At 38.4% G+C, this 25,085-nt stretch overlaps 1 protein-coding gene across 4 annotated transcripts in view; it reads left to right on the top strand.

Annotated features, from left to right (window-relative positions):
• Positions 1-5,195: 5,195 nt before the first annotated feature.
• The window catches only part of akt1 (v-akt murine thymoma viral oncogene homolog 1), a 39,171-nt gene continuing 19,281 nt past the window's right edge, over positions 5,196-25,085 (top strand). For 2 of the 4 annotated variants that reach the window (XM_028438217.1, XM_028438222.1), the window contains exons 1-2: positions 5,196-5,375; positions 16,217-16,393. In XM_028438217.1, coding sequence (XP_028294018.1) covers positions 16,348-16,393 — 46 coding nt within the window. In that variant the 5' untranslated portion in view covers positions 5,196-5,375; positions 16,217-16,347. Of the gene's footprint in view, positions 5,434-13,632; positions 13,904-16,216; positions 16,394-25,085 lie in introns of those variants that run through there. The other 2 variants (XM_028438218.1, XM_028438219.1) reach the window with 2 other exon arrangements.

Genomic DNA, 25,085 nt, shown 5'->3' with positions numbered 1-25,085 from the left:
ATTCTGGATTAGTTTGAAAAATCCAATTATCCCTAACTCTCATAATTGGCGAAAAATTCAAAAATTCATATCTCGGTTTAGAATTGACTGATTTTTATTAAATATGACTTAGTTACACGGGGTTGGTTCCTCATTTACCTTACTGAGTTTCATCTGGATTGGATTCAAAATGCACATATCATTGCCATTTTTTGCAAAAAAAAAAAATGTTCATACCTTTGGACCACTGTATATATTGTATAATGGAGATAGAATGTATGTTGTGTGTGAATGATCATGGTACCATGATCATGATCACTGATCCAGATATTTGGTTCCTGGCAGAGGTTTGTGCTCTGTGAGTGCTCTTGTTTATCTATTTTTTATTTTATTTTATTTTATTAATTCATTTTGACTTTTAAATAATGTTACTTATTGGCTTTGAACTTTGTAGGACCTTGTTGTGATATCAACATTTCTTTATTACTCTATTGGCCAAAAGTAATCATACAATTCAAGAGTAAGACTTCTTTTCATGCGCCATTTATGTTATTTTCATACTGTACTGTTTCTTATAACCTCTTTTAACGTATAATGTAGACAGACACGAATCAGATTAAATACAAATATTGTCAGGGAAGACCTTAGGAGAGGAGGACAACTGAATAACCTCGTTAGAAAACATGCGATCCCTCAGCGAGTCCTGTTTGTATGACAGGAACAGCTTGGTGAAATGATGCGGAGCAGCAGTGAGGAACACACTGCAGAGTGAGCGACAAAGAGCGGAAATGACAGACACAGAGGGCACAGGCCAATTGGTTTTTCATCACAGAATGGCCTCAGACAGCTGTCCCCCCAGTTATTTTGATCAGTTATAGTGTAACTTTTTCAAAGTCTTTATCTTCTCATCGCTCTCGTGTATTTATATTTTCTCTCATTCCAATCCTGCAATAAAATAAATGACCAATACCTAATATAATTGAACCTATATTTTACCACTCACACACTGAGGTGAAGGTCCCCTCCTCTACTGACCCATACATGACAAATTATAACGCACTGACACATTTTAGGAACCAGCACTAATTTATTCAGATTTTCAGTCATTGGGTTGAACATTAAAAACCCATCAGTGGCCCCTGCTCACATGACCATACACTGCTTCCTTTAATAGGGACCACTTTGGACAGACACCCCCCACTACAGACTGTCAACAACCAATCACGAGGTTCTTTGGCAAACCACATCAACTTTGTGATTAATATGTTTAATTTCTGCCTGAACAATCCTACGCTCTATAGAAGATACCATGACAACATGCTAATAGGACAGAAGTCATACTCTAGTGCAGTGGTTCTCAAACCTTTTTAGTCCGCGACCTTCAAAATAAAGGTTCCAGGGGCCCCCGCTGTATCTGATGGTGGTTAAACACAAACATGAACATTGAAGAACAGTCATGTGGAGACAGGACCATCTGTACGAGGGAATAAAGGGGACAGCTGTTTGGGATCCATCCATGAAGTCTGCGTCCATTGTTATATGTATTTATTTAATTATCCGAATAATTTCCACTGTTATAAATCAGAAATTAAAAAAAAGTTAAAAGTGACAAAAATGGTGGAAAAGGTGGTGAAATGGATTTTAAAAACCACTGACATTGGTTAAAATTTTCAGAGTGGCTAAAAATGGACAGAAAAAGTGGTAAAAAGGGTTCAAAGTATCAATATTGGCTTACAAGTGGCAGACAAGGGCATGTAGGGTAATGTAATTAAAAAAGTTGGAACAATTAGTTTAAACTGGTAAATAATGGGCATGAGAAATCGGGATTGTGGTTGAATTGGCAAAAATAAGCATAAAAGTGACAAAATCAAATGAAAATTTGATGGAGAAGTGGCAGAAATGGGAGTAATGTAGCAAAAATGCATTAAAAGGAGCAAAAATATGGCAAGAAAAAGAGATGAAAATAGGTTATAATATGGCAAGAAAAAGAGATGAAAATAGGTTAAAATATGGCAAGTTTGGTGTAGTTGCAGAAAAAAAGGGTAAAAATAAGCATAAATGGGCTTTAATTGTTCAAAAAATGTTCTTAGTTTCTTGACTGCATCTGGCAACCCTCTCCCAGTGTCTTGCGACCCCAAATAGGGTCCTGACCCCAAGGTTGAGAATACATTTGTTTTTATATAGTTCCCACACAGGCAGAAGAAATCTGTTGACGTTTCCAGATGATTAATAAGCATCATAGTTTCTGTGCTACGGGCAGGTAAATTATGTCTATTTCTGATGCTTCCAGACTTCTTTGAAACAGACTGAGGTGGCCAGCCTATACATGCCCGAAACTGGTTTAACTCGTGCTTCTCCAGCAGCGCACGTTTCATTGTATCTGCTCATGGCAGTTATTTCTAATTTTACACATCTGATGTGATACACGTTGGATAATATGTAACGTGCTGGGCTTTTTTTTATGATCTCAGGTTTTGTTTTTCTTGATAAAAGTATTTATTTCTGCCTTAAAAAATTAAATTAAAAAATAAATTAAAGTATAGGCCTATTACAATCCAACAGACAAAATGTGGTTGCAGGTTTGCTCTCTTTATTGTAGGCACATCTGAGTCAGAAAACATACGTGATTTAATCGCCTGGGAGGCTTGTAGTAGAAATGTCAATAGCCCATTTCAAAGAAACCCAGAGAGGAAACATGTCTTGTTTCGTATCAGCAAGCTCAACTTCTGTTATGCTTTTACAATCAGGTGTCTCCAAAACCAAGTCATAAATCAACCAGTCAAGCCACAATGTTTCAGAGCTGACACAACAGGAAGTTCATAGAATTCCCATCCTTTCCTGTATTTCTTTAGGTAGTTTCTGATAATGTATATCACAGTGGTTGCCTGAGATGCAGACATGTTGATTTAATGTTATACATGAACCATATTTATCCTTTTCCTGTGTGAAACAGAACTACAACTGCAGCATATGTTAGTAACAGAAACACCCTAAATTGATTTTATTATTATTTGACCAAACAGTCATTTGAAAGAGCTCAAATGCACTGCATTAAATAAAAACACAAATTCTGAATGATTGTTCAATGTACTAAAATAACCATTACAAGTTATTTAAGGTAAACCTGGATTTACTTTCCTAATTCAAAACTGATTGCTGTTTACTTATAGCTTTAAATGCCTGAAATTTGAATTAATTGGATTCAAATTAACACTGTGTATTGACATTGCCCGGTTAACCTTCTGTTTTATATATATATATATATAATATATATATATATATATATATATATATATATATATATATATATATATATATATATATATATATATATATATAAACAAAAACTATATCAAAATATATTTATATTTTCTTCTACTAATAAATACAAAACTATAATTTTATCATATATATAGGAACTCTGTGTGTATCTACACACAATAATACCATCCCAAATCAGATTGATTAAATGGTAATTTAATCTTTTTTTTCCAGCCATAAACTATTTTCATGTATAATTAACTAAAATCTTCATGTAATTTAATGTTGGCATGTCTTTTATTTTGAAAGACATTTTCCTTTTTACAGGCATGCTGTGAAATGCATGTTGCACAGAAAAATATTTGGATTTATGTTTTGAAAAAAGATTAAATGTGTGTGTGTGTGTGTGTGTGTGGTGTGTGTGTGGCTCGATTGTGTGTGTGTCTCTTTTGTGTGTGTGTGGGGTGTGGGTGTGTGTGTGTCGTGTGTGTGTGTGTGTGTGTTTTCATCAGCTGTTTTTGAAAAACTAAATTTGGTTGGTTGAATTCTTAAAAAAAAAAAAAAAAAAAAAAGTGGGTAGCGATTTAATGACCATAGCAAAACGTGGGTCCCAGGGTGAGATCAGTTGAGAACCCCTGAACTAGACTATATCTGAAATAGTCCTGATGACTAAATTTGGACTAAAACTACATTGTATTTTAGTAAAAAGGCTATGACCAAACAAAAAATGATGATACAAATCAATGCTTGAATTCAGAAGACCCTCGAGAGTGAATTCTTCTGTCATCAATGATGTTCATCGATTTGCATGGCGATTTACTTGATTTTTTTTTTTTTTTTTTTTTACATAATGCCCTAAAAATAATTTAAACTCAAAATTAAAATTATTTGAAGGCGGTTCCAAAAATTTTTATTTATTTATTTAATTTTTTTTTGCAGTATGTTGTTGTCTTTTTGTTTTTTTTTTTGTTTTTTTAGTCAGAAACATAGAAAAAATACAAAGTCAATTCACAAAATCTGATATCACAACAAAAAAATAAGCAGTGATATTTATACCTCCAAAAAAATTTTGGGAGCAAATTGCACTTCAACATTCATCTGAGAGTATTTAAAGAAACATGTTAAACTATCGTGCAAGATTGTAAAATATTCTAAAAACTAAAACATTTCAATTAATATAGTAAATTCACAGGAATAAATGGGTAAACATAAAATAAAGGATATCCATTACATAGGGGTGTGTATTGCCTGGCCTCTGGCGATACAATTCGTATCCCGATACATAGGTCACACTACGATACGATATATCCCGATATTACAGTATGAGGCAATGATTGCGATTTTCTTTTTTTAAATATTTGATTTAAGCAACTAATCTGTAAATGTGTACACCTTTATGAGAACATTATGTATGAAATATATTTTATTGCTATATTTTACACTCAAAACATTGGCTTTAACATGCCATGTGCCAACAACTTGAAATAAAAAAATAACATACAATCTGCCTGTGGCTTTTAAACCAACTATAACTTTAGTGCAACATGACTTTAGTGAAACTTACCTGAGGTTTATGCCGAGAACAACAAATAAATGCAAGAAAGTTCATTTTAGATTTTATTGAAAAAACACAAGCTGGTCAACATGCCCAGGTTTCAGTGCACTTCTTTGTGTAGTTACAATGTCTCCTGCAGTGGAAAAAACTTTCCTGGATAAATGATGGTTAAAAAATTAATAATAATAAAATAAAAAAAATTAAAAAAAAATCGATATGGATGCATTTTCGACGTAATATCGAGATATATCGCCGAATCGATTTCCCCCCCAACACCACTATTATTACATAAGTTGTTGTGTATCTGTTCCCTAATGGGACCGCTGACAGTTTACTATGACTCTTCCTCTTCCTTTGCAGAAGCGGCCGTTAAAACGGGCGGCGCTAGGACCCGGTGGAGCGTGCTTTCTCGGAGGCACCGCAGACAGCGCGTGAAGGGAGGTGTAGTGGAAGAAAGGCTGGAGAGAAACGGAGTCAATGAGAGCACTTTTCTCCAGATTGTTGAAGGACTTACCCACTCCAAACACCGCCGAAAAGGCTCGCCACAATGACACGGACACGCTGTTGACTGCCTGTCCAGGTAAATGTGCTCGTTTTCCTCCGCATGGCTCACAACAAGAGGTCGACAGCTAGACAGGGTAGGTCCCCATTGTACTTAACATGGGATGCGGTTATTCTCACTCAAGCTGCCCTGCTAGGCCCCATATCCTTTAATCGATTAATGCAACTATAAAATCAACCACTCTCCTCACATTCTCCTCAAATTATCCTCGTAAAGCGACGTTTAGGGGACTTACACCGCCTGCTTGCTCATCTACAAACATCTCGTAAGCTCTTTAGCAGGTCAGCCATTCATTTTCTTCTTCTTTTCTTTACAATGACTACTTTCAGAGACGCAGCCCTCAGGCTAGTCATGTTACTCTAAACGACTCTGCTCTGCTAGAAAGTTGTTTTTGTTTGCTTTCTGGCCCAGGAGGCAGGGAAACGAGAAGCTCAAGCAGGCTCATTCATTGTTATGAACCTCTACTCAGTTTGTTTACCTGAGCGAGAAAGCTGCAGCTAAGCTCTCATTTAAAACCAAGGCCATTATACACACTTGTATTCACGTCTACACTATGTGGCACACCATAAAGTCCACAATTGGGATCTTTTATGTCATATTAGGTGTTATTTTTCCTGTTATGAGGTTTTTTTTTCCCATGTGGGATGTTGTTTTCTGTGATCAACCCACTTACAGAACAGAATTGTGTATCTACACTAAAATATGTTAACTACAGGGTTTTACAAGCATGTTTGTTTTCATAGTGTGTGTGTGTGTGTGTGTGTGTGTGTGTGTGTGTGTGTGTGTGTGTGTGTGTGTGTGTGTGTGCGTGTGTGTGTGTGTGTGTGTGTGTGTGTGTGTCCAAATCACAGGATCGTTCTGCTCCCCATCAAAACAGCACAAGTTTAAAAAACATGGACCAGAGCGCTCACATTACTCGCACTTAGGGATGTCGCGATACGACTTTTTCACTTCACCGATATGATGCCGATATTGCAGCCTTGAGTATTGGCTGATATCAATTCGATGCGATATCATACATACTTTTATTACTCATTTGGTAGTGTAGAATGTTAGAAGAGGCTGGATCAAGTGATGTCACTCAAACAGAGAACAATAGTCAACAATTCAATTTCGCTTCAGTTGTTTTTTTACGGTCAATTAATGGTGGGAACAACTAAGGGCGGGGACAAAAACCTATCGGAGCGCTTAAATTGGAGATTTTAGATGTAGTCCGACAAAATCCCTTATTCGTTTTGTGGCTGATAACGGACCGATATCAATATCGGATCGAGACACCCCTACTGTCTGCTTTTTTCCTTCATCTCCCAGGGTTCATGGTGCATGTAACGTCTAGAAACAGAACATTTTCCCCCCGGGTATGTGGTGTCAAAATGTGTTTGTTTTTTTTTTTTTGAGACTGTGACGGTCTAGTGTGTGTGTATACGCAGGAGGATTCGACATGTGACCTGAAGAAGACGCAACAAGCTGGTCCAATGATGCACCCAGTGACATCCCACCTCTCCTTGTACTATTTAGAAAAAATACCAGTCACCTCCCACCCAATCCCAGGGCAGCACTCTTTGACGCATGTGCCACCAGTTGCATGGAGAATCTAAGGAATGTTGTTTGAATTTTTGTCCTTGTGAATGGGCAGACTTGCAGACAGGCCTAGGAGTCTTTAAGATGGTGGCTCAGCCTATCCCAAGTCTAAGCCTGACCTCTAGTTTGACCAAGCCTGGAGTGGGAAATAATCTGGGAGTTTGTATAAATTGAAAAGCAGAGCGTGCAATGAATATGTTTAGAATCCAGTGCTTTTAGATGGTTTTGAAATGAGATAAACTTAATATCTATAAATATTTTGTGTCCTTATTCATCTTTGGTTGAGGTGAAAGGAATTTGGGACAACAGCACTAACAGACTAATTTAAATAAAATCTAAATAAAATAAATCAAACAGCTAAGCAGGAATACAAATAGACCCACGTGACTTATATCACTAAACATGTAACATTTTATTCCAACAAGTTCATTTTGTCTTCTTCATTTGAATAATATGTCAGGGTTTTTTCAGGAAATTTCCTTTGATCTCCTGACATGTTTCAACTTCCAACTGTCAGTCTTCCTCAGAAGCGTCTGCTGATCACTTTGATGTGAAACCATAACATATTATGTGTAACATTGCGTGAAAAATCCCTCCACAGGTAGTAGATCCTTTAGAAGTTAAGTAAAGTTTTCGTTTATGATAGAATATATAAAATTCTTTAAAAGTAATGTACATCAAAGGTTAAAATCACAGTAGGCTAGGCTAACAGTATCCTAACAGGCTCCTAAGCTCCTCCTCCAAAGCAAAGCACTTTCAATAATTAGTCAACCAAGTTGTCATCCTCTTTTAAAAATGTGAAATTTCCTGGGACAAGATCATATAGCAACTCCTTATGAATAATGCTCAACATAGTTGAACATGGGCAGTATTTTCTCTCATCCTTATTCTTGACATAGGGCCCTGACTGTGGAACAAGATGCTGTATGTTTGTGTGATAATGTATGTGTTGTTGTAACAAAACTATAATTTATTTTAATGTAATGTGAATAAGTGTCAAATCCATGTGAACAGTTTAGCCCTAATTGCATTAAGTTGAGTTATGGTGAAGTTGTTTGTCGTGACAGGGTTTTTTAAAAAAAAAAAAAAAAGCAGGTTTATTTTGTCTTTTAAGGTTGTTGTTGTTGTTGTAGCTGTTGTTTGGTATTCAGTAAGTCACAGACACGTTATTCTCACCATTAATGGTGTAATTTCAGGGAACTCAAAAGAGGAACTTCCTACTGTACTTTGGAGTGTACTAACTCTTTTCACCATGGTGACCTTTTACAATAACAACAAATGTAGCTCAAGGGACAAGTAACAGGTTTGTACAGTTGTTTTTTTTTTGTTTTTTTTTTTTAAAAATAGATGATTTGTTCTACCCTTTTCAGCCATATTCTAGTTCAGGGGTTCTCAACTTTTTTAGAATTCAGCCCACCAAATGTAGTTTTTCAAAAATGGCTGTGGAAAACAGACATGTAATCTTTTTAAAAAAAAAACATAAATCTATATATTTTACATCTCTCAGAATGCCTGTCAAAAGAAATGGTTTTTTGGAAAAAAAAAAAAAGTCTAGTCCAAAATGAGGCACAGTATTTATTTATTTTTGACTAGCTATACGCGACCCACTTTTCGGACCTGACCCACCAGTTGAGAATCGCTGTTTACATTCTTGCTTACTCTCGGCATGAGTAAACTACTACCACATCCTCATCTATTGATCTGTTGGGGAAGTACTCTATTGATATCGGGTTGATTTTCTGCTTCCTGTAGTCAATGAGTGTTGCTCTCATCTCGGACTCAGTGACAGTCTCGCTGTGTGGCATCTTTCTCTCAATGGCTTTCATTTGCATTGAATGGGTGGGTGGGTGTGTGGCCCCCCCAAGCAGGAGCCAGAAAGATGAATGATTGAAAGCTGCATTGACTCAGAAGGCGGGCGAGCGAGTGAGTGAGAGAGCGAGTGGTGATGGCGGCCCAGAGGCCTGAAGAGCATGTGACCTGCTGCCAGGGTACTGGGTTCATTCAGTGGCTGCTGGCTGTAGCGTTGGCAGCGCCCCAGCTTTTCCACACAGGCCGCAGCAGCAACAGGTCGCTCCCATTAAAACATCAGCTCTCTGTTGTGGCTGCAGAGCCAGGCTCATGCATGTGTCATTTTTGGCTGTGGTGCGTGCGTGCGTGTGTGTGTGTGCGTGTGTGTATAGCGTTTGCATGCCTGTGTAGCAGAATACACACTATTGATCAATCAATCAATCAATCAATCAATCTTTATTTGTATAGCGCCAAATCATAACCAATGGTATCTCAAGGCACTTTACAGTAGAGCAGTCTTAAGGACGGACTCTTCATTTTATGGATACACACATATGCATATATACGTATATACACATACATATGTATCCCACACCCAACATGAATTCATCATGGCGGCAAGGAAAACCTTCTGTTAAGCAGCAGGAACCTTGTGTGGATCCCATTCCTATGATGAACAGCCATCCACGTTATGCTGTGTTGGGTGTGTGCAGAGAAAAGGGTGGAGACAGAGCCGCTGAGACTCTGTAACTCCACACTGAGGATCCCACGGACCTGCAAGACAAAAGCCAGAAGGAGTACAGGAGCAAACACACAGGGGAGTAAGCAGACATAGAGGGAGTGTTTGAAAGAGGAATGGGACCCTCTCCGGTCCCTCTCTAACCTAAATGACCTCTCTCTTAACGCCCTCTCCAACCTCTCTCCAACCGAGCATGCCAGACCCCCCCCCCCGGCAGTCTATGCCTATTGCATCTTAATTATGAGCTATGAGCTGGTTCCTAACTAAAAGCTTTATCAAAGAGGAATGTTTTGAGCCTAACCTTAAAGGTAGAGAGGGTGTCTGCCCCCCGAACCGTGGTTGGTAGATGGTTCCAGAGAAGTGGGGCCTGATAACTGAAAGCTCTTCCTCCTATACTACTTTTAGAGATGAATGGAACAACGAGTAGTCCAGCATTTTGAGAGCGTAGTGTTCTGGGGGGATTGTATGGCACTACAAGCTCCTTGAGATAGACTGGTGCCTGTCCATTTAGGGCTTTATAAGTGAGAAGAAGAATCTTGAATTCTATTCTATATTTTATGGGAAGCCAATGCAGAGAGGCTAATACAGGAGTAATGTGATCTCTTCTCCTAGTTTTAGTCAGTACACGTGCTGCAGCATTTTGAACCAGCTGAAGTGTCTTAAGCGACTTGCTCGGGCAGCCTGCTAAAAGAGAATTACAATAATCCAGTCTAGAGGTAACAAAAGCATGGACTAGTTTTTCGGCGTCGCCCTGAGACAGGATAGATCTGATTTTAGCAATGTTACGGAGATGAAAGAAGGCAGTTCTTGAAGTTTGTTTTATGTGAGAGTTGAAGGATAAATCCTGATCAAATAGAACCCCAAGGTTTCTAACAGTTGTGCTTTGTGCCAGAGTAATGCCATCTAGGGCAGTTAGGCTAGCATAGGTTTCTCTAAGGTGTCGCGGGCCCAGTACAATGACCTCAGTCTTGTCTGAGTTGAGAAGAAGAAAATTTTGGTCCATCCAGGCCCTAATGTCCTTTAGACAGGCCTCAAGTTTAGATAGCTGATTTGTCTCACCTGACTTCATTGATACATACAGTTGGGTATCATCAGCATAGCAGTGAAAGTTAACAGAGTATTTTCTCATAACATTACCAAGGGGGATCATATAGATACAGAAGAGGATTGGACCTAGCACAGAGCCCTGAGGAACCCCGTAGCTTACTTTAGTGTACACAGAAGACTTATTATTCACGTGTACAAACTGGTACCTATCAGATAGGTAGGACTTAAACCAGTTTAGGGCAGTCCCTGTGATTCCAAGTAATTTCTCTAATCTCTCTAGTAGAATATAGTGATCTATAGTGTCAAAAGCTGCACTAAGATCTAATAAAACCAGCACTGAGAGTCGTCCTTCATCTGAAGCCCAGAGTAGATCATTAGTTACTTTAACTAAAGCAGTCTCTGTGCTGTGTTGAGCTCTAAAGCCTGACTGGAAGTCCTCGAACAGGCTGTTGTTTTGAAGAAATTCACAGAGCTGAGCTGCCACAACTTTCTCAAGAATCTTTGAAATAAAAGGAAGATTAGATATAGGCCTGTAGTTTGCTAAAGTGCTGGAATCAAGAGTAGGTTTTTTGAGAAGGGGTTTGATTACAGCTACTTTAAAGGACTGTGGCACGTAGCCTATTGATAGGGATATATTTATTGTCTCCAACAAAGATGGGCAGACTAGGGGAACAACTTCTTTAAACAGCTTAGTTGGGATCGGATCTGAAAGGCAGGTCGATGGTTTGGAGGATGAAATAATAGAGTTAAGTTCCTGAAGTCCTATATGTGTGAAACAGTTTAGGTTAGGCCTATTTACATTTAATGGTACAGCAGGCCCAGGTGAAGGCAGGGAGTGGCTAATTTTATCTCTAATCTTGTGAATTTTATCGTTAAAAAATGTCATAAAGTCCTCACAGCTGAGGGCTAGAGGAATCATGGGCTCAATAGAGCTCTGACTTTGTGTTAGCCTGGCTACAGTGCTGAAAAGGTACCTCGGATTATTTTTATTTTCTTCAATTAGTGAGGAGTAGTATGTAGATCGACTATGTCGTAAGGCTGTCATGTATTTACTATGGCTTTCTTGCCAAAGTATTCGTGACTCCTCTGTTTTATTGGAGCGCCACATTCTCTCTAATTTACGGGTTGTTTGTTTGAGTGTGTGAGTTTCAGAGCTAAACCACGGAGCTTTCCTCTGACGTTTAATAGTTTTTTCCCTCAATGGGGCAATTGAGTCCAAGGTGGATTTTAGTAGACTAGCAGAGCTATCGACAAGCAGATCCAGTTGAGAGGGGTTATAATTAATATCATAGTTATTTATTGGATGGTGCACTGAGTTTAAGGCAGCAGGAATGGCCTCTTTAAATTTAGCCACAGCACTGTTGGATAGATTTCTACTTGTAACTATTTTATTGCACAGTGCGAGATCCTCTAGGATAATGTTAAAAGATATTAAAAAGTGATCTGATAGCAGAGGATTTTCAGGGTAGACTTTTAGTTCATTAATATCAAGGCCATATGTTAGAACAAGATCAAGAGTATGATTTAAACGATGAGTAGCTTCATTAATAGTTTGAAAAAAGCCAACTGAGTCTATTAGGGACATAAAGGCTGAGCTCAGGCTATCACTATCTTTGTCCACATGGATATTAAAATCTCCTACTATCAGTATTTTATCAGAACTGAGGACTAAGTTTGATATAAACTCAGAGAATTCTGATAGAAATTCAGAATAAGGGCCTGGAGGACGGTAAATTATCGCAAATAAGACTGGCTGGCAGGTTTTTGATTCGATATGAGATAAATTTAGAACCAGGCTTTCAAAGGAAGTGTAACTGGCCTTTGGTTTAGGATAGATTAGGAGAGAGGAATGATAAATAGCTGCTACACCACCTCCACGGCCTATGTCTCGTGGCATATGAGTATTTAAATGACTGGGAGGAGTGGCTTCATTTAAACTAACATATTCATCTTGATACAGCCATGTTTCAGTTAAACAGAATAAATCAAAGTTATTTTCTGAGATAAGGTCATTTACTAGTAGAGATTTGGATCTCAGTGATCTAATATTTAATAGAGCACATCTAATGGTTTTATGTTTTGGTGTTTCTAGATTTGAGATTTTAATTTTTTTCAGATTTTTATAATTGATAGCTCTTTTATTTGATTTTATGTTAAAATCATTGTGAAATATGGGTCGGGGGACTGACACCGTCTCCATAAAATAATATTCATCACCATCACAACAGTTGTCATGGCGATGAACACAGCTATCCTGATAGCAATGGGAGGGAAACTGTCCTAAGGCAAGCGCAGAGGGGCGTGGAGGACTCCCCCTCTGTAACATGGTCTCATTCATGAGATGTCATAAATGATAAATGATAAATGATCCTGAAAGCATGTAGTTTGTGTGATCCTGACTCAGTTTGAACTGTACTCAGTGGGTTTCGGGGTTGGGGTCAATTACATTTCTCAATTACAATTACCTTTTCAACTACCCATGTTCAATTATGATTACAGTAACCAGCATTTTTTCCAATTATAAATAAATTATAATTATCATTTTTACCCTGAAAGACAATTATGTTCTCAATTACTAAAGTTCAATTACAATTCTGCTCTTTTATTCATATAGCATTGTGATGATTATGTTTTTTTGTGTGTGTATGATGTTGTTTTAGCATCTACATGTTTACATTTTAGTGCATTGATTATAATATGTTTGGAATTTAGCATTTAACTATCTCTTTGTCCATTCATATTATTGTGACTGTAAAATTTTATTGTCACTAAAATTCTATTCTATCCTAACTCTAACCCTTTCCACCTATGAGTGTGAAAATTAACTAACAGTTAGTGGGAAAGCTTAATTTGAGACGTATTTTAATATTTGTTCATGTGTAAGCCATACACCTGTTTTGCATTTAATTAAATTGTAGTTGACAGTTTTTTTTGTTTTTTTTTTTTTTTAGAAATTCCATGGTAATTACTATTACAAAGTAATTATCTGAACTCAATTACGATTACAATGGTGACATATTCTTAAAATACAATTAGTATTATAATTATGCCATGATTGCAATTAATCTCCGGGACAATTTCAGCATAAGTTGTGGAGGAACACAACCTCGGTGCAGTAAACAAACACTGAGCCAAACAAACCTTGTTTTATTAACCTGTTTGCTGTGTGTTTGCTTGCTGAAGTGAGGTGAAGTAATTGGAAAAGTGGTGTTGAATGTATACTTGCAGACGGATGTAATCAAGCCTAGGGCTGCGCTGACTCGTGGTCTGTCAATAGTGACATTCACTTCCTGTTGTTGTCCCCTTCAGTAAGCTGGATGAGGCCGCTCAAACAGAACTCTCTTGTGATGACTGTACTCTGATGGAGCGGCAGGAATTACTTCTGTCTCTGGTAAGAGGTTGCAGACTGCTGTAGTGTAGTGTGTGACATTTGGGTGAACAAAGGTTGCAACGATCTTTTGATTCTTGTGATTTCTCAGTGAATTAGAACAGGCTTTATCTTGGTTTGGAAGTGATTACATCAAAATGGTCAAGTGTTCTTCTTTGGATAGCCTGGAATTGTAGTTTTTTTAAAAAGCGCTATTGATTGGTATGTGATATATCTATGATAAAAATGATGCTGTTGAATGTCAGTAGTGTTTTCTTTGATTCTGTGAAACTGTTTGACTTGCTTTTAGTCATCTGCTCCCTCCCTCCCTCACTTATATATGATTTATGTGCTGAGCTTTACCTTCTCAATCCATTTTTGATGGATAACAAGAATGTACTTTGAATTTCTTTATATGTATTCTGTTCATGTATAGATTGACTTTCTGCTTTTTTTTGTCAACTGTTTTGGTCTTAAAAAAAAAAAAAAGATCACCATCTAAACTTACTCAAACAGATTTGTAGCGTAGATAGTAGAGCCACGTTGTTGTTGTTCCATAAACACCCCTATGACATTTGGCTGTTTCACATTCGCATAACAATTACATCATCCGACAGCTCTGTGGGTGTTTTCAAGGTAAACCAAATATGAAAATGAGGCACAAGTGAGTTCTTCTCACAATAATAAATTATCATGCCTACAATCTCACTTCCAGGTCATTTATAACTATGCAAACTTCCACTCTTATCACTTGGTTGACGTTGTGAAAAAGTTCTGTATTGCAGTAAACAAAAATGTATTTCTAACACTCCAACAAAAAAAAAAAAGAAATTCATATGAGTTCTGCAATCACATTATAGGACTTTTACACCACAACTTTTATAAAGTGAAACTTTGTTTGAATTAATAAATAAATAAATAGATAAATAAATGAATAAGTAATTACTGGTTTAAAAAATTACATTAAAAGTAGAATTGTTTTCTATGTAATTTGCCGACTCTTAATTTAAAACTGATTTTATTCCATTACACTTATGAGAAACTTATGTTTTCCTACCATAAGGCTCACTTTGAAATGAAAAGGGTAAACTTTGATTTGAAATTGAAACACATTATTTATTCACATTTTTTTTTAAAAATGTGTATTCAAAATGAGTTTTTTTTTTTTTTTTAATCCAGACTTTCAGCTACTTTTAATTTTCTTTAGGTAATTTTTTTCTATATCACTTTTCCATAATTTTTGGCATTATCATTGTTAGGGGTGTGAAAAAAATCAATTTCACGATATATGGCAATTTTTGGTCGATTTTAAATTGATTTTTTTTTTTTATCGATTTAAAAAAAAAAAAAAAAAAAATGTTTTTTTTCTGATATTTAATCAATATTTTTGTAAATGTATTTTTCACATTTTTGTGGGCGTGTGTTTTCTACTCCTGGAGACATTGTCACTTAGCGGAGCAGCCTAACTACTGGGCCTGTTGACCAGCTCCTGTTCCTACATAAAAACCTTGAAAATTGTGCCACTTCCACACCTCCACTCCGATAGATGGTGCCGTAGATATAATAATAATCAATTTGTCCTCTGAATGATCAATATCTTCTGTTGAGCATACAGTATACAGCAACTTGATTTTTCACCTCTGTTTAATTTTGATGTCAACTGGGTAGAATATTGTGATATCAGTTACGCATCATATTGCAATATCTTTGCCAATACTCAACCCTAATCATCGTAGACTTTATGACTCACCTTTTTTCTCATTCCACATATTCTTGTACTTTTGAATGTTTAAGTGAGAAACACTCATCAAATCCCGACAACAACAGAATAATTATGTAAAATGAGAGCGTATATATCGTCACTAGCTTCAAGCTTCCATGTCTTTAAATGTTTACTTCCTCAAGGTGTCCACTGTCTTCTTTTTTATTTTAAATGGGAGTTGGCAACTATCCTGCAGCAATGTTAGTTGCCTGGTTGCAACACATTAGCAGGTTAAAGTGGAAATCCTTTTTTTCCTCTCCAGGCTGGTTAGATTAAAAAAAAAAAAAAAAAAAAGCAATCCATTCCATCAGGAATGGCTCCCTGTTGTAAACACTAATGAATTGTCCCCATGCTAGAGATTTCAAACTACAGCCTTGAACAGATATTTGTACCTTAAAAAAGGAATGGTTCTATTAAAAAAAAAAAAAAAAAAAAAAAAAAAAAAACACTAAGAACCTGTTTGGGTTCTAGGCTTTCCACTACAATGTTGATTTGAGGGTTAATATTCATTCAGACCAACAGTAAACTCTTTCACCTCAAGGTAGGGCTAATTTTTACTTCTTTTCATCTAATAGGTAACCACCATTGAGAAGGCGGCTATAAAACCCAGGACCCGAACTCCAGGCTCCTGCAAAGGATTCACTGAAGGGAACTTGGGAAACAGAGTTGGGTCTCTCTCTGTTGGAAACCTGGACTCTCCACCAACATGACCAATGTGGTGATTGTCAAGGAGGGATGGCTGCACAAAAGAGGTAAATTAACCTTTGGGTTTTTTGTTTTGTTTTTTCAGTTGTATTCCAATGTCTTTTGACATTTAATGTCATTAAAAGATGGGGTTTAATTTGGTTTATTAAAAATGATAAAATCTCATCAAACTCTATACACTTGAAATCCTTCACGTACAAACAAGCAATAAAACCAAGTTGGCACAGAACGCAAAATATGTTAAGCTTCTGAATTATGTTGAAATCCTCCTGTCAGTGCACTTCAAAGATAAAAACAAATTGGTGTTTACATTTTCCGCTGTAAAATCATTATAGTGTACCAACAAATTAGATTTTTTATATATTTATTTAATACTAGTGTAACAAATCAACTTGTATTTTATATATAGATGCTAAAAAGATAAAGTTATGGAGAATAAGTAAATGTATTCAAATTGGGCTTTATGTGTGGTATATTTATTTTAAAAAGCCAAACAGTTGGAGAGTTCCCTCTGGGCCCCATTTAGCAGCTCTGACAGTGCTGTGTAGCGTGGCGTAGTTTAGTGTCGGGCGTGAGTCCTGTTGTTTGGACGAAGAGGCATTCCTCGCATACCTGCTGGCTTTGAGCAGCTTTGTGTGTGCATACTAACTTTGCCTTCAGCTGTGGCTGCCTCAAACAGAGCCCACTACACCACCACTATCATCTGGACCACCAGTGGCAAAAATGGGAAAAGGAGCTGCACCAAAGCAACTGAATTGTATCAAAGCTGGGGATGAAAACATTCAAAGTTAAAAGGTCTAATAAAGTTTTTCCAGTTGGGTTCATTACAACAACTTGTGAGCTCTTGTCTGATTTTGATGACTTTGTTAAAGAGCTGTGAGCTGCTAGTGCTCTGTAAATAATAGGCTTTCTGTCTCACTAGACATTTTATGCAAACTGTTAGTCATCAAATGTGGAAAAATATTTCTGTTCTACATCACACACGAGAAATGTAATGTTTCAGGCTTTAGTTGTTAACAATGTTAACTAAAGTCATGAGCAGGTCAATTCAATTCAACATGTCATCTCATAGGGCTCCATCACATTATATAGTGTTTTTTTTTTTTTTTTAAAGAAAAAAAACCCATTATTTCCACATAAGCAGCAACAATGGAGAAGATAAACTCCAGACTCAGAAGTAGCTGACATCTGCTGGACTGTTTGGGGTTAGCGAACAGAGGAGGAAAGACTAGAAAAAATAGAGAGAAAACTAGACGTGTCCCGATCCGATATTGATATCGGATATCAGCCAGAAAACGAATATTGGATGTTATCGGACTCCATCTAAAATCTCCGATATAAGCTTTCTGATAAGTTTTTGTTGTTTTTGTCCCCGCCCTCAGTTGTTCCCACCATATACTGACAGTAAAAATTAGCTGAAGTGAACTTGAATTGTTGACTATTGTTCTCTGTTTTAGTAACAACAGTTGGTCAAGCCTTTTCTAACATTCCACACTACAAAAAAAGTAATCATAGTATGTATGATTTGTGCTGGTATCAGATTGGTATGGGCCAATACCCAAGGCTGCAATATCGGTAACGTATCAGAAGTGAAATCCAAGAAATACACAAACTGCTGCTGCTATGAATTTCAAAGGGAACCTCTACTCTATTAAATAATGTTGCTTCAAATGGTCTCTATTGTTCTTAGCCAAAGAGTCATGCTTTTGAATGTTTTACATAGAAACATGTTATGTTTAATGTCTTCCAAAACCAATTCAAGATCTTGGGATTGCCATCTTGATTGGCACGCAAAGTATTGTGGGTTGGTGACGCCGTTACCTTTCATAGTACTTGAATGTGTTTTCTCATGAAAACGATCAGCAGATTTTACTCACGGGAGCGGTCCCAACTTTAGAAGACATATCAGATTTTGTTATTTGGGGCATTTTTAAGGAGATTTTCTTACAATCACAATAGTATCATTTAGGGCTACAGTTGTGAATAAAAACCAGAGAAATTATTTCTACCAAGTAAAGATTTGTATTTGAAGCCTTATAAGTGGTTTCTAATGCAATATTATCCAAATCTTGTTTGATCTGGCCAAATCAGTGAAGTTTGTCAGTTTTAAGTAAATTATTTAGAGTAAATGAGAGTTTATAATTTACACGTAATCAGTCAATTTAAGTCAACAATTTAAGCATGGGAATGAAAACATTTTATAAGTGGTAAATGATCACTATGGAACACATTCCAAGTGAAAGGCAGAGTAAACTATATCTGTTAAATTGACTGTTTAGATGCACACATTAATAGGTTTTTGTTCCCACAAACATGGACACACGCATAGGGACACTCAGACACCCTTGTAGTTGTGACAAACACACTAAAACAAACCCTCCTTGAAGGATAGTGAGTTGGCATGCTGTCGCTGGCCAGCAGCTGTGCCCTGTGAAATGTCACCCAGAGCCTCAGTGTTTTGATCAGAGGGCGTTCTCCTACTTTCTTGACAGAGAGGCTTTTAGTGTCACTTCACTGTCACACAAGCTTCGCCCCAGAGTCACTGCACAGAAGGTGAACCTACTGCAGCCCCGTCTCACTGTCCATCACCTCAATGTGGTAGCTTAAACCCAACAACTATTTTCCCAGCCTGCACCTTTAGTGTAGGTTTCTGTGCACTGGGCACCACCCAAGCAACTCAAATGTCCATGTGGGCGTGATAATAAATGGGTTATACAGCCTTTAAGTGTGTTCTCCATGCTCATTACTCCCTTGTTTGCACTCAAAACACCAATTTATTCATCTATAAAGAAGAGACCACAAACAGTACTGTGTGTGTGTTCCATGGACCTGGTCACAGATTAAAATACTCCTTTTAGGGCTTTATAAAATGCACCAAGTTAGAGTGACCTTTCAGTAGCATTCATTTATGCACTCTTCATAATGATTAAACTTCACAATGGGTCGGCTGCATGTATCAGCTAAACATAGTTGTAGCACTCAAACTCACCCATTAATTCCATTCTGATTAGTCATCTTTGGATTACACATGGAAACTGTGGTAAGATTCCACAAGAGAAAGTATAGGAAGTATTTTGCCTTGCAACTCATCACCTCCACTGGTGTTAATCTGCTATAATAACTCTATAGTGTCATCTTTGAAGTGCTCTTACATTTGTTCCAGGCACTCCTCTGTATTCTCTTTGTAAGCAAGCTGCTGAGAAGGCTGAGCTGTGTGTGTTCAGAAATACATAATGCAAATGTTTGCAGGAAGTGCATGCTCCGTATGCCCTGCCAGCAGAACCTTACCCAGTGCCATTATTGCACAGGCCACATGGCAAGTAATTCTTCCAAAAATACAGTTACTTCATTGTAACTATCGTACCCAGTTGTTATGTGTCCCCAAATGATACTTTGCTTTCATATCCTTTGTAGGACGCACCCACACACTTTGAATGTGCTTACGGCCTCTAGTGGCCACAAAAGCCAAACGGCGTGGTATGTCGTTTCCAAGTGTGTTGTCCTAAAGTGGCTATTAAAGCCAATGCATCACCAGACACCAAAGAGGCAGATTGTGTGATCCCGGAGTTTCTAGGGAAGCATTGTGGCCAAGAACCCAGTGAGTTTAAGCAGGACAGCGCATGCTTGTCCTCCCCTTTTCCCTGCCTCTTGTTTGTTTGACTCATTTGCTCCCTGACAAGTATAAAGAGCCAGCCCCCTCGTTAGGCTAACGAAGGCCACAAAAACTGTTGAGCTTGGATGCACGCTCAGCTGGCTCTGAGTCATGACGGGATGGGTGAAAGGAGGGAAGGAAGGACAGAGCAGAGACCATGGCCGTAGAGATGGCGAGTGAGAAGATAAAAGGCCTAACAGAGAAACAGAAGTTGAGCAGCGTCGTCGTGATGTTCCCAGAACATTGTTCAGTGACCCTTGTTGGCCTGGACCGTGCTGATAGATGTGTGAGACGTGCCATAGCTGAAACCCCTTGTGGACTGCTCTGGTGCTCGACAGCTGATTAGTCCCTGATTGGATGAAGGACACTCATAAGCAAAACCTTGTTGGCGGTTCAGGAAAAAGTGATAATGAGACGGGGAAGTCACAGGGTGCTAAGGATAAGGAAGTTATGAACTGACAACTATTTATATGCAAACTTTTCATTTACACTGACAACCTCCTTTAAATCAGTTGTCTATTAGTATGCTCCGTTAGGTATTCTTAAAAGAAGCATTGTTGAAGGCCTCTGCATGGTTCACAAGAACAGAGGACTTTGTTCTTATTCGTGATGTGGCAGGAACAAGAGGTAAGAGATGGGAGATGCACTTTTCCTATTAGGCTTTCGCCAAATCCGTTTACTAACCTCTACCTAGGAATAGAATTAGAAACTAGAGGCAAGGCACTCTGAGAGTGCAGACCTCTGACACACGATAGCAGTCCCCCCGTATTATATTGTCACCTAAATGTTATAAAGATATTTGGAGAATCTGTTGGTTTACCCATAATGGTGGTTTTCTTCCAGATCCGAATGAACTTGATGGGGTGATAAAGGAACCAACCGTACATGCCTAAGTCAAATATCCTTAAGATCAATCAGTTTATTGACTAATCATTATGATTTTTTTTTTTTTTATTATTATATTTCATTATTCCAAGAGGGTTCAGCTGCAGAACCTGAGTGTAGAGGAGCTGTAGCTCAACCCCTCTCCAATTATTTATTAAATAAAATATTTATAAAATAAAGATTTTATAATTAAAATAAAACATGTTGAAAAATAAATCAAGATCAGTCAGTTGCTTAAGGCGGGCATACACTATGCGATTTTTGGCCCATTTTGAGCCGATTTTCGACTCGTGCGTCTATTTTGTGGGATTGTGTGAGTCTCTGCTAGATCGTGTGTCGTGCATCGTGTAGTTTACATGGGGTCATGAGAAGCGATGAACACCTCACGAAATTTTGCCAATGATGAGATATGGATTTTCTAATCACTTGTCCATTTCGGATATTTCCTGAAAATGTCATCAAATTCAGTCCGTTAGTTTTTGAGTTAGGCTTATTACAAACTAACAAATAAATAAACGCAGGCAAAAACATAACCTCCTTGGTAGAGGGAATAACACAAACCACACCTGTCTCCAATTTCTTAGCAACACTACAACAATTAAAAAAAAGAAATTAAGAAATAGGGAAAGCTGCAGAATCTCCTTTCTTGCAAAGTCTGGCTTTTTAAACGCAAGGAGTGGTTGGCTGGCTACCCCTTGCTACAGCATTAGCACATTAGTACTGTACATTGAGGTCCTGAGTCACACATTTCTTTGCCAACGTAACATGCTTCGATGACAACTAGTGATCGTCTCTGAACTGTTAAGGGAAGAGGCTTGTGAATAGATGCAGGAAAAAGTTTGAGTTATTGTTTCATGTTGGTTGTACTGCACATCTTGCTAGTCTAAACTTCTGTAGGAGCCTTTAAGTTGTTTGCTGTACAAGGGGGATTGTTGGCTAACCAAACCACTCAACTGTTCTGGATAACGTCTTAGCTTTGGGCAAAGTTCCTACGAACAGGAAGCCAAAAAAAAACAGTTTTAGTTGTTGCTTTTGTACACTCACAGTCAAAAGAAACGCATCCAGTCATTTTAATTGTTTCTATAATACAACACAATACCAGTGAATTTCACTACTGACGTCTACGGAATCAGTTTGTGTAATTTCAAACCATTTCACCACTGATGCCAACCAAGTCACCTGATTTTTCACTTGAATTCCTCAAAAAGTGTGAATTCCTTGAATTGGACATGCTGCCTGAATGAAATTGCTCCAAGTAACACATTTATACTTAAAAGTAGACACAATACCAACCCAACTTTAAAAAAATTATTTTTGAAAGTGTAGATAATAGTAAATAAAAAAAATCCTGAAAGATTAGAGAAAATCCAAATTGTAACTCATGCTAAAGAATCACCAGTAGTTGTCGCTGTGGTGTCTGACAGACCCTGGAGTCGAGCCCCTTAAGGCAGCGTCCAGTAGCAGAGGGTGTCACACCAGGAAACCTGCACTGTCTGGACACATCGCTGTCAGCATAGACCCCCCTGTGCTGGTTAATGAGAAGCAGTTTTCCTGTTCAATGTGGTGGAGAGAAGTAAATTACTCAGATGCAGCTGTTGGCAGCATGCATGATGGGGGGGCACAGTGAAGCTGATGAAGGTGCCACCTCAACCTCAGCCTTGCCTCATGATGAGCCTGCTGTGTGCTTACTTTGCTGTGCAGAGCCCGCCTGCTCGCCACAACTGTGGTGCTTAGCAGCGCTCTCTGCCTCTAATGCTCTCGTCTGCTTTCTGTGTCTATACGTGTGGTTATTCACTTGTCCTTTTGCAGTTCTTTTTCTTCCTTTTTGGGCTTGTTTGCCATTTTCCATGCACCCCATGCACATACTCCACAAACTCAACCATCCCTCAGTCGAAACATGCACACAGACACAGACAAAAACTTCCAGCATACAATCCCCCACCATCCTGTTGCTAGGATAATAACCCTCCTGACAAATCAGGCCCATGGCGGAAGTGGCTCTGGACCAGAAAAAGCTCCCAGTCTTTAACATCAACCACATCACTGGCACCTCTCCCTAATTCAGGGCGGGGAGGCAAAAACAAGATGCTAAGCTGTCTATTAATTTTGAGTTTACTGTATCCTCAATTTGGTGATGGTCATGTTTTGATTCTGTTGCACAAACTGTACATTTTATTTAATATGTAACAAACTCAAATATATTTAAAAAATGGAGTTAAAAATGATGACGACTCATTATTAGCGTTTTTATATCATCTCGATCATTAAAAGTTCATTGACGCAAATTTGCTTCATACAATGCAAGTTTGTTTGTTGTGCAGTAAGTTGGTTAACTAATCCGTGGACTTCTTGTTTACTAAAGATGTGGGGGCAAATCCCAGACCCACTGTGGCAGGGGGCACTTCCCACAGTGTCTCTATGGTAATCAGCAGGTGTCACTCACCATAGAGAAGAAGTGAGGGCTTTCTTACGAGCGTGAGAAAGAGGGGCAGCCTCTATCGCACCCCCAACACTTGCTTTTTTTAAGTTAGTGTAGCAGCAGCAACCCCAGTGACATGGAGAGGGGGGGATAGAGGAAGAGGCAGTGAGGGCTCAACTGGAAGCTGGGGTGGCCCTTCAATACAACCGGTTGATGCTGCTGCCAAAGCCTTGGCAGTGGCGGTACCCCCCACCCCCCATCCAGCTGCATAGGAGAGAGTGTGGCCAAAAATGGATAGTCTAAAGTCAGAAAAGGAGATGGACTAAATTCCTGAATGGGGTACCCTGTGAGTCTGATGCTGCCTTATCTTAGAGCTGTATGACAGTTACAGGAGCACTGAGATTGTGGAGGCCGAGAGTGGATACTTGGAGCTCCTTGGTGAACCCCGCATCAGGGAGCCTCTTTTCCGCTGGAGCAGACAGCTCATGGTTCATTGAGATGCAGGGCACACGGTAGTAGGCCGCAGCTGCAGCTTATAGGCAGAACCCGGCAGAAAAGGGCCAAAGGGATGGCGGGGGCGACTGAGGAAAAACCAACAAAAGGCAAAGCCCCCCTTTTTCCTCCTCGCTCGCTTTGGAGTTCTAATTCCCTAATCCTCAACCTCCGCCTACCCCCCCACTTCTCATCCGATTCTCACCACTCAAAAACATAGACACCCACACAAGCACAGTTCATGCAGTTAGCACTGGCTCTGCTCCTCACATCCCCAAACCATGAATGGCCAGACGGGGACAAAACCCAACAGCAGCCCTCAGGAAGTCCAACCACTGGGTGTGGGCACTGAGGGGCACATTTTGTCTGACCCTCTTATTTAGTTCCCCTTACTCTGTGTGAGATCATTGAGCCACTATCCATGTGACTGTGTGTGCACGGTTTGTCTAATAGCTCAGGACTGAGGTGGTGGTCCTCTGTTTTAGAAATGAAGCAACATAGGAAGGAAAGGGGCAATGAAGCCATTTGTTTGGGCACAGTTCTAGGACACTGTGGCCTCTCTTTCAGGGTCTGCTTGATTAATGCTAGGAGATGTGTCTTATTAAAAGCCAACAAACCTCAGCAGCTGGGACCTCTGCATTCCTTTCACTGTCACATAGAGATGAATGAAACAGGATGCTCCTCAAGAGACGACGACTAACCTCTGTCACTCTCCCTCCCTCTCTGTCAAAAGCAATCCACAGTTTGCTCATTTTTAGGCTCCTTTAAGAGGACATACTGTAACTGCCCGCTTTTATTTTTATACATAAAAAATTATACGGTTTGAAAAGAAGAATACATCATAATGTATTTTCAGTGCATTGAATCAGGTGAAATTTTCTTTCTTTTTTTTTTTTAAATGATTTTTTTAATTGATTTTTACACCTTGCGACCCTGAAATAGTGGAACAAGTGGGTCTAAAAATGGATGGAGGATTTTTTACATATGAAAGGAGCGAGTACAAGGAAATAACATCAATGATGCATGGCAGTGACTGTTCTTACATCAAGAACGACCTTGATGCATTGGTAAATAAACCTTTCTTACAAACGGTACAAACAATTACACTCATTCACACAACAGACAAAAAAAAATTGAAGATTATAAGGCATCGACACGTGGGGACTGATAAGAGAATATAGCAAAAAAAAACAATGACTATATATATATATATATATATATATATATATATATATATATATATATATATATATATATATATATATATATATATATATACACACACACTGTA

This window comes from Gouania willdenowi, chromosome 22, assembly GCF_900634775.1.
Source record: "Gouania willdenowi chromosome 22, fGouWil2.1, whole genome shotgun sequence".
NCBI classification, from domain to species: Eukaryota; Metazoa; Chordata; class Actinopteri; order Blenniiformes; family Gobiesocidae; genus Gouania; species Gouania willdenowi.
Note: the sequence above shows the minus strand (reverse complement) of the source record. Positions and strands in the feature narration are given on the sequence as shown.